Raw genomic sequence first — 10,450 nt, 5'->3', positions numbered from 1 at the left:
ATACCTGCCGGAATCTTCGTTGAAACTGCATGTCAATGTGTGCCTGTTTGTCCCCGCGTCGCTACCAAATCAAACCAATATACACCCACCTTCATAAGTGCGTGACGTCCCTTTCTCGCACGAATGGCCTAGTCATACCCGTAGATTAGCATCATTGAGGTGGTCGGTGAGAACATTTAAAAATCATCTTCTGATCTAGAATTAAGGCTAACATTGAATTACGGCGGGCCTTCCGACTCTCGTCCGATGCCAGGATGGTGGTGTGTGTGTGTGGCGCCGGCTTTGCTGCAGGGGCTCGAGCAATCAGAAAAGGGATCAATAGCCTTTCTCTATGTGCACCCTTCGTGCATCACGCAGTTCTCAAGCCAAAAGTTGGGAACGGCAATAACGGCGGTCGTATTGCAAGGCGTAAATTGGAATCGCCAGATTCGCGCAGTTTGTACTCGTAGAGTGTAGAAAAGATTTGCTGGAGAGCAACACAAGTTGCACGCTACTCTATTCGTATACTAGCGAACAAGGCATTTGAGCGATGTCGATGGAATTTGCTTTGCCGGATAAATTAAATTGGGCTTCCATAGGTTCAGCTTTTGCAGCGGCATTTATGCACGACGTGCATGCTCAGAGTTGGAGCCGCAATCTCAAAAGAACGGCAAAAATCCCACGATAGCGCACAGATTGTGGGGGATAGCGCCTTGGCGAAAATCCTGCAAGCCTTTGCTATGTGACACGGGTAACCAGATCGTTCACTACTTATTCTATTCCATCATCCTCATCATCGCCACGATCGTCGCATCGCATCGCCGACAACACAGCACTTTGAAAAAGAACGCATAGGCGAAAATCCATCTTTTCTCATCACAGGACTTCATCGCGTCGATAGCATAATCAAACGTTAATCTCGCGCGCGCGCGAAAAGTCGACGAATCACAGAACAAAAACTAGTCATTCCGACCGTCATCACCGGGATCAGCAACCATGCGTGACTTTACAAACGGCCTTTTCAAGGTGCCGACCAAGGAGGAGCGCATAGCTGCTCGTGCGGGCGCTCCGTTGAACCCTTTCAAGCTCATTGCCATGCTCACGCCCATGCAAGGCCTGATGTTCTTCTCGGGATGGCTCGCCTGGCTTATGGATGCATGGGACTTTTTCAGTGTATCGCTGTCCGTCTCACGCCTCATCACGCAGTTCGGAAAGACATCCAGCGACATAACGACGGCGATCACTTTGACTTTGCTGTTCAGACCGCTCGGCGCAATCATCTTTGGACTGCTGAGCGATCGATACGGACGAAAGTGGCCGCTCATCGCCAATCTGATTGTTATCGCCGTTCTGTCCCTCGGTACGGGTTTCGTCAATACCTTTGGCGAGTTTTTGGCAGTCCGTAGCTTATTTGGAATTGGAATGGGTGGTATTTGGGGAATGGCGACTAGTACGGCTCTCGAAAACATGCCACCTGCGCCTCGTGGCCTGTTCTCCCGGCATACTCCAGCAAGGGTATGCAGTCGGATACCTATTCGCCGCCAGCGCCAATCTGGAATGGGTCGACAGGGTCAACAACTGGCGTGTGCTCTTCTATCTCGGCGCTGGTTTGTCCTTATTCGCTGCGTTTGTCCGTTTGTTGCTTCCCGAGTCGGCGCTGTTCCGTCGCGTTCAGGCAGAAACGGAATGCAACTGGCCAGAAGTCGAACAAGGGTAAGATCTTCGTGCAACAAACAATCGAGATGCTCAAACATAATTGGGTGCGAGCCGTGTACGGTGTGCTGTTGATGACAGGTTTCAACTTCTTATCCCACGCGAGTCAGGACATTTACCCTCTTCTCGTCGAGAAGAATTTGCTCGCAGCTCTTCCGGACAGCGAAGCGAAAGCTCTCGCCAGCAAAGCGACAATAGTTGGCAATTGCGGCGCTGTGGCGGGCGGTTTCATCGCGGGATACTTGTCTCAGTACCTGGGACGAAGATTGACGATCATTATGTTTGTGACACTGGCCGGCGTGTTGATCCCAGCTTGGATCTTGCCAAGAACCTTCTCCGGGATCGCTGCAGGAGCTTTCTTCATTCAATTTGCGGTTCAGGGAGCTTGGGGCGTCGTGCCTATATATCTCTCCGAGATCTCGCCACCAGCTTATCGTGCAACTTTCCCAGGAGTCGCATACCAACTCGGAAATATGGTTTCGGCGGCCAGTGCTCAGATCGAGGCTACTGGTGGGGCCAATTTGCAGATTCCCAATCCTCGATATGGGCAGCCAGGTCAGCCGCGAACAATCAATGATTATGCGAAGGTATCTGGAATTCTACTTGGCTGGCGTGTGCGGGTACTTGATTATCGTCGTTATCTTTGGCCAGGAATATCGTGGCGCTCACTTTGAAAAAGCGCCTGTTGCAACGCAAGAGCATGCGGGCGAAACCGATCCAAATGAGCTGATCGAGGACGGATCTCGCCATGCATCCCGAAGTCAGAGCGGTGAAGATGTGGAGCATATTGGCGGCTTGGACATTGATCAGAAAAGGGCTCCGAGCGATCAAACTTCCGATGAGAAAGCTTTGTAGGATCAGAAGCTTCAAAGGCGCAAGGCGAAACTGTTCTTGCTCATCACTTGTATGTTCCATATTCGAAGTCATCCCAATCGTTGAGTGTCTCAATATCATGCTTTTCGTGTAAACAATGCAACACGGTATTGCCTTGCACACAGCAAGACGCAACGCAGTGCGGCGCATGGGATTAAGTGCCAGTAGCGCTGCTATCAATCTATATGCAACTTCTTATTCACAAGTGCTCCTCTCCCAATTACTTTCTGCAATACCACCTCCTCGCTGCAATGTATTCTACGAAACTTTTGCTCATACTGCGAGTCTGCAGTGAATATGGCAAAACCTTCATGTGTTGTGCATCACAGCAATGTGCTCTGGTATCATATTAAGAATCAAAGTCAATTGCGTAACAATGGCACAGTGACTGCAATAATGTTAGAAACTTTCTGTGTGCTATCATGCCTTCTGATACATTTGGTGCCCTAGAGAGCAGTCTGGGCGCTCATTTGCTCATTAGTCATGGACACACATTGCTCCAGGACTTGAAAGGTTCATTGAATATTTCCCTTCAAGTTTGTCCCCTGTCAGAGTGATTCATTGTAGCAAGGACTATCAGTTGTAATGGACAGAGAGGCCAGTTAGGAAAAATCCATATCATGATTGTCAGTACTTGGTTTTTGTCCTCTGCACTTCTAATATCAAGAAGTCATAGCAGCTTCACAAAAGCATAGAGTACACAAACTTTTTCCAAGCAACATCAAGAATCTCAGATATTGATGCTGGTCCATTGTTGTGCTGTTTCATGACTCTGAAAGATGGCATCCATTTGCTTCCAAATTACAATGAAATCTTGCGGTTGATTACCAATAATAATTTTCAAACTCAAACATGCTAAGCCAGACAGTGGTGCTGCATAAAGTTGCACAAAGCTTTTGAGGGACAATGCCAAGATCCTTCAAGTAGTATGCCAGCATCCCTGTTGTGACTGGATTGTTGGACATCAAGTATTCCTGATTTTGTTTAACATGCTTTCAATAGACAAAATGATCCAGATTATTGTCATTCACAGGCATGTCAACAACGCCAGCGGATAGGTCCTTGAGATTTGTTGGCGCAAATAGATGGCAAATGGAACAGGCCAGGATGCCTTGTTCCTTTGCCAAAGCAAGGAGATCAAGAACCAGACAGACAATTGGGTGCTTTTGCTCCAAAAAAGAATGACCTTCTTGTCTGTTTTAACATCTTTTTTCTTCAAGAAGGCAAATTGTTATGTTGCAGAATGGTTCTGCTGTCTTTGTTCCATCTTCCTCTTTGCAAATCATGATGGCAAAGCAGACATCTTGCCAGCAAAGGGCGTCTGGTTCATGCTTGTAACCATGCAAAAGGAACACTTTGCCCAGATGTGTTGAGCTGTAGGATTGTATACTAAGCCTGCCTATGGCTTGCTAGCATTGAGTTGGTATGTGAAAGTTGTTGTTGGATAGGTATGCCATGCACAAGACCTTGTCCATGTCAAGTGTGGTCACTATTGGCTTTGGTCAATAATCTGTGTGCAGTTGAAGCTTGCGCTTCAACACCTTGCCAATGTACAGATCCAGCTGTCTTTGATCCATTTGATTGCGCCAGGCGTAGCGGCATGTCAGCCGCTGCCACGCCGCAACTGCCGTCCAAGCAAACTTTTGTACGGTCAAAATGGCCATGCTTTTGACATGGCCGTTGCCCTCCGCAAGCTGTTGGTTGGCAGCCAATCAAATCTTTCCAGACCCTCGCTCAGCATAGAAGCGGGCAAACCCCTTCCACTGCTTGAGCGTCAGCGGCTTGGCGCTTCCGGGTGGGACTACACAAAGGTGTTTGTCCTGGAGGTAAGTGGTGCTGAGGCAGTCATTTAAGTTGCAAATTGCCTTGTTGTGCTTTTGCTGTTGGCATGGGGACAGTTTCTTGTTGACCCACTGTCCAACCAACTCAGCTTTGCAACATTGCAGATTTTCAGACGAGTGATCCGCGCCGCGCAAAGCAACAAGCTTTTCAGCTCGTTGCTTGCGCCGCTCCGTTGCACAATTTGTCATGACTTTGACAAGGGGATGATGGTTGAAATGGAATAACATTTGTTTCCTCACTCATCTATGAAAGGCCAAGTGGTTGCAATTGCGGCCACTACCCCTTTGAGTGATATGTGTTGATGAAAGACCTTGAGAATGATTGCTCTTGCAAGCCTTTATCCAGACGCTATATGCCTTAATTTGAGAAAATTTGTGGATGGCTTGCACAGATATGTACTTTTTGTATATCAGAATGGTCTCAGCGGTCAAAATTTATCATTTGCGTCGACAGGACTAACACAGGAGCTTGCTGATGGTGGCAAGAAGATGGCTTTTCTGCACCCGCTTTGGGCGCCGACGATTTGATTGTAAGAATAAATGAGCAGACAAGCAAAGGCGCGCGCGCGCGTTGAGAAGTGGTAGGGCGGAGCAGCTGTGTGTTTTTAAGTCCTGGCCCTGGCACCGCGTAAATGACGGTTGAAATGCCGTCGTTGTGCCCGTAAGGCTGTGCGGCGCCAAGACAATCATCGACATAATCATGTGAGAAAACTCAGCGCGCACAGAACATGGCGGCGGAGCAGCGGAGGTCAGGCGAGGTGCATGCGTGCGTGCGCGCACATGCGGTGGCTGCAGGTCGTCAAGCCTCCACGGAGAGACGTAGAATGATCGACTTCAGCGACGTACTTTTGTCGTCGCGACCATCACCACGATCAGGCTGCGAGAAGACTACATCGTATCACACGACCAATCTTACTCGTGAATACACCATGCCAGCCATTCTTCAAAAGAGACAGTGTTACCAAGACGTTGGTGGTCGACAGTACTGCGATGACGGTTTTTCAACGGGCGCAAGAGCGGGTGTGGGGATCGCAATCGCAGCGGGTGTTCTCATTTTCATCCTTTTGATCGCAGGACTGGGCGCAAGAAGACGTAGAAGGCAAGCAGCTTCCGTACGGCCGATGTACAATACCACACAGCCTACTGGTGGCGCTCCCGCTGTGTACTATCAAGGTCAAGGTCAGCAACCTACGTATCAGCAAACGCACACGGGATACTACCCTCAACAACAAGGCGGTGCTGCCGGATCTTATCCGCCAAACGGATCGTATGCTCCACCTCCAGGACCACCCCCGGCGAAGGAGGAGGAATATTCGCCACCAGCCGTCCCGCCACCAGCATATCAAGCAGAGAAGCCCAGCAACACCAATCAAAACGTGTGGCGAGACGTCTAGAAAGTTCGTGGCGGCAAAGGTTTCTTAGAACGGTTTGCGCAGATGTATTTAATGTTTCATTGCCGATAATCATATGGATCTTTTGAGTTTTCAACTGCGTGGTTGCATCGAGATTTCAAGGTAGTGACGCTCTGGTTTGCTTTATAGTCTTCACTGAGTTTGACTAGTCTTTGCAAGTTCGCCGTCGCACGAAATACGTGCGAAAAGAATTTTTGAGGATTGTCATTCATGGGTTGTGTCAATAGAATCTTACATCGTCTCATTCTTTCCGAGGTAATGGTCACGTTTGAAAAAGGACCAGTCAATTTTCGTGTGTGCCTACTTAGCCTGAAGGCATCAGTAGGACGCTCGTCGAGAATGCACGCCAGCTGAGGACGCCCACGCCCTTCCATCAAGGCGGCTGGTGTGCGTGTGAAAGATATAGAAGCACGTTGAAAATCACAGACCGCTGCTCAAGTGCTCAGATGCAGTCCCAGTGGCGCGGCGCAGCGCACACACTTAAGTTCTGCCCGACAGACAATGCTTATGACGTACACCAAGAGCAAACGGCTGCATAAGTTTGGAAAAGCTAAAAACGTCAAAGTGTATCGGCGAAATCTACTCAGTGATTGACAAACAAAGCGACGATCACATCAAAGCTTGGCAGAAATGTGTCGTGTGGGTTGACAGAAGACCAACTTCTATAAAGACACAGCACACGCAATGTCATCATCGCATGGCAAAGAAGGCAAGAGTAAAGGCTCATCAGCGCCTGCTTTGGCCTCGGCAGCTCATGCCGCGTCTAGATCGTATGCATCGGCGGCAGCTTCCACCATCAAAGAGGCAGCCAAGACGATGACGACGACGTCGACAAAGACTACATTGGCAAGCGGCAAAAAGTCGCAGCCATCCTCTCACGAGAAGGACAAAGCATCGACAGCATCGGACAAGTCTGCCGCCGCAGCAAATCGTCCCATACATGCCACGTCAACGATCTCGCGGTCAAATGGCAAGGCGGCATAGCATTACACGAGGTGAATCCAAGAAGCACGCTACCACGCATTTCAGTCCCATCAGCGGCATCTCGACAAAAACATCACAGAAAACCCGCCATCAAAAAGGCTACTGCCGCCAAAGGCAGCTTCGCGTGGATCAGGCGCAAGCGGTGAACGACCATGGCTTGGCGGATATACTTTACCGATATTGTCTTTATCGCATTTACGTATTCGATCAACTTGATGAGGACACTTGGACTTGCGGAAATTGCAGATGTCATTTTTAAGGGCTTGATTTACGCACTGACGCAGCTACCAATCGACATGTACAAACGATGGACGTTGAGCGCACCACCTACGGGACAACGACATGCAGCGAAAATTCGAAGGAGAAGGAAGAGAAGTAGCGCTGCATTCCATGCAAGAGCGGCAGGCTCATCGTCCGATTCAGATGGCTTTGAAGCGTTGTCAGGTCAGCCGTCCATCTTCACTTCTTCACACGAGCACAGTCCGGAGGATAATGTGGTCGATCAACTTTCACCGTTTCACCACTTGGTCATCCTGCTTAGCAGATTTGCCTGTGGCAACTTCCCGCATCTTTTGCCGCGCGTGCTTTTCGCAGAAGAAACAATCGGACCGTTCGTTTACTGGCGCACAGGCGGAGGATCTAATGCCATGGTGCAAGAGTTCACCGATCTTAGCGAGCGGAGAACGCCATTACTCAAAGGTCAGGCCGCCGCTGCCGCCAAAGAAGCACAAGTCGGCAACCACAAGTTGATGATGCCGAAGCAGGCTTTCGTGCGTACCTCCTCAGTAAAGATGCTCGCTTGCCGATCGACGTGCAGCGGTCAAACATCGCCTCGCGCAAGGCTACCACATTACTCTACCTGCACGGTGGTGGCTTCTCCCTTGGAAGCGTTGCATTCTACGCAGAAGCTCTCCTTCGCCTACGTGCAAAGGTTGCCCTGATTGAATCGGATTTGGAACAGGACTTCAAACGATCCTGTTGCCGAGGCACGATGTGTGGCCGTAGAGTACGATCTCAGTCCTGCCGCTCGATTCCCACAGCCGCTGCTTCAGTGCCTACGATGTTACGCACATCTCGTCGAGGTGGAACAAATTGATCCGGAAAGCATTTGCATTGCAGGTGATTCGGGCCGGCGGAAACTTGGCAATGGGCATGCTATTATGCCTGGAAGGTCAAATGCGCAACGAAGCATTGATCAACGAACGGGATTGGAGTAAATTGCCCATGCCCGGCAAGGCGATTCTCATTAGTCCTTGGGTGGATTTGCGTCCATCAAAAGCGCAGACTTTTGCTCATTTGAAAGGCGCAACCGCTCGAGATGCCCGAGACAAAGCCGCTGCTGTCACGCCCGAAGAGAAGCCGTCAAACGCATGGACCGAAGCGGTTGCACAATACGATTGGGATTTCGTGGCCAGCGAGGCGTTGTTACACTTTGCTCAGGTGTACTCTGGTGTTCTGCCGCTCCCGCGTAGAGTGTACGGCCCGCCTCGGCTGGATTTCCCACATGTGCGGTGTGCTTTGGGTGCAATTCGATCATACCGACGAAGATGCGGGTCAAAGCGGGAAAGGACAACAATCCAAGGCATTCATGGATCCTTCTCGACCTTTGGCGGCGTTCTCACGTCCATCACGTCAGATTGCCAAGGCCACCCATGCAGCGCTCAACGATCCATTCCTGCCGCGTCTGCTAGGCCTGAATCTGGAAGGCACAGGTACGAGTGATGTTCTCACACGATCCGATTCTGTCACAGCCGGTTTTGAGCCGCTGTTCACACCTGCTGACCGTCGCACGGAAGTGGTGTCGAACAAGTCGCAGCTCTTTGAACCTGTACAAGGACCACTATCGTCAAGCGGAGCGGACAAAATCGGCGTCGATCAACAAGCACGTCAAATGCGTTTACGTGGACGTCAATTGTTGGACAGCCATCCACTTCTAAGCCCTGCCACGGGTGATTGGTCTCGAATCAAGCTCAAGCATGGCTGTCTCGTTACGTGGGGTGAAAGGGAACGAATGGCTGGCGACATTGAGCAATGGGTGGACAGTGTTGTCAATCAAGGCGTGCTCGACACTGATCAAGGCGAGGTTGTGGATGCTCCAGCTCCAGATGGTCAAGCTGACAGTGTGCCGCGAGGCTCCAGTCGCTCTGACGCGCAGAGTCCAACGATGAATGGATGTACACGGCCGTCGAGAAAGGACCAGGCGGAGTACATGCATGGCCGTTCGTTTCCATGTATTTGGCCGGAACAGAAAGCGAGCGAGAACGCGGCTTGGACTTACTTGCACGCTTCATTGCCAGATCCAGTGCGGTAGAGTACACAAGCGGATACGACTCGCCCATTCCTGGTCCTGCTTTTGATCTTAAAGATGTGGAACCGCGAACAAGCGTGGACACTGCTCCAGACGCCGACTTGCCTCATGCCGACTCCGACTCACCTGATGGTGATGATGCCGACTCGGTAGGATCGATGCCGTCCGATGTTGATCTTCACGGACTCGTTGATGACTTTCCTGACGGTCGACAGTACGGAGCTGTGAATATTGCAGATGCCGTTCGCAAAGCACAAGAACTTGGATACGACAATGCCGATCATGAGCCGAAGCTGTCTGTATCATTGCCCTCGCGCACGAGCTCCTCTTCTGAAGGAACAACACCATCATCGGAAGACGGTTCCATTCAATTGACACCGCGATTGGCACGAGCTCCAAAGACTACGTCCACGCCGGTTCTGAGCCAAGTTCAAGCTCAACAATCGCCCCGCTCGCGAGAACAAGAGCGCGGACGATCTAGATCGCCGCGCAAGGTAGTCCATCTGACTTCGCCAAGCAAGCCACGGCAAGCATCTGACGCAGGTCCGTTTGTCAGTTCCGTGCAACTGCATCGACCGCAAAATGCCATGCCGTATTCTACGTCAAAGGCGACGCAATCTTTGCAGCAGCATCAAAGTCGGTCTGGAGGCAAAGCTGCGGCAGGCAAGAGTCAGACTGCCACGCCTTTATGGTGGACTGGGTCAAGTGTTGGCTCGCGATCCACACGAAGTACAGAGCAAGCATCAAGTGACAGAAGTGCATCGCAGCAACAGACGCCTACAAAAGTCAGAGCGCCTGAAGAACCTCGTTCACGACCAAAGACGCCGGAAGCGAAGTCGGTGGAAGTGAAAGCAAACCTGGAAGATATTCAAGAGCTGTCATCTGACGAAGCAATCTCGCCGCCAAAAGCAAGTAGGGAGGTGCAGGCAGCGTCACCGCAACAAGCACCGCAACCGACTTCATCACAACAGCATCTCGCGGTCAACGTCGATCCAAACTATTACGGAGGGCTCTCGCACTGGGCTATTCAACGACCTGAACCTGAAGGATTGAGTGACATCGCAGAAGAGGGTAGTGTCCTGAGCGCAAGCATCACCTCTGCCGGCGATGATTCACGTTCACGCAGTCTCTCTCCCGCCCTTGAATTGGCAAGAACGCACCGCATCAGGTACACCACGAGCTTCTCTGGGTGAAGCGGCAGCGCAATTCATGCAGGATCAACAGCGCGAGGCAACTTCAACGCCAAGGCAATGGCGTTATCTACGGGACGAGATTGGCATGCGTCCGAAACGCGAAGATGCAGAAGATGAACACGATGCAGAAGATGCTTTGGTGGGAGA

At 50.8% G+C, this 10,450-nt stretch overlaps 1 protein-coding gene and 1 pseudogene across 1 annotated transcript; both read left to right on the top strand.

Annotated features, from left to right (window-relative positions):
• The first annotated feature begins 975 nt into the window (after positions 1 to 975).
• Positions 976 to 2,547, top strand: LOC147879040 (carboxylic acid transporter protein homolog). Its single transcript, XM_087372345.1, is given in 4 exon segments — positions 976 to 1,476; positions 1,478 to 1,657; positions 1,659 to 2,300; positions 2,302 to 2,547. Coding segments are annotated over 4 exon segments (1,569 nt in total).
• Positions 2,548 to 6,954: 4,407 nt separating this feature from the next.
• LOC147879039 (uncharacterized) lies at positions 6,955 to 10,303 on the top strand (annotated as a pseudogene).
• Positions 10,304 to 10,450: the final 147 nt, after the last annotated feature.

This window comes from Dipteris shenzhenensis, unplaced genomic scaffold (assembly GCF_047967505.1).
Source record: "Dipteris shenzhenensis isolate YYH24624 ecotype China unplaced genomic scaffold, Dip_SZ_1.0 scaf0108, whole genome shotgun sequence".
NCBI classification, from domain to species: domain Eukaryota; kingdom Viridiplantae; phylum Streptophyta; class Polypodiopsida; order Gleicheniales; family Dipteridaceae; genus Dipteris; species Dipteris shenzhenensis.
Note: the sequence above shows the minus strand (reverse complement) of the source record. Positions and strands in the feature narration are given on the sequence as shown.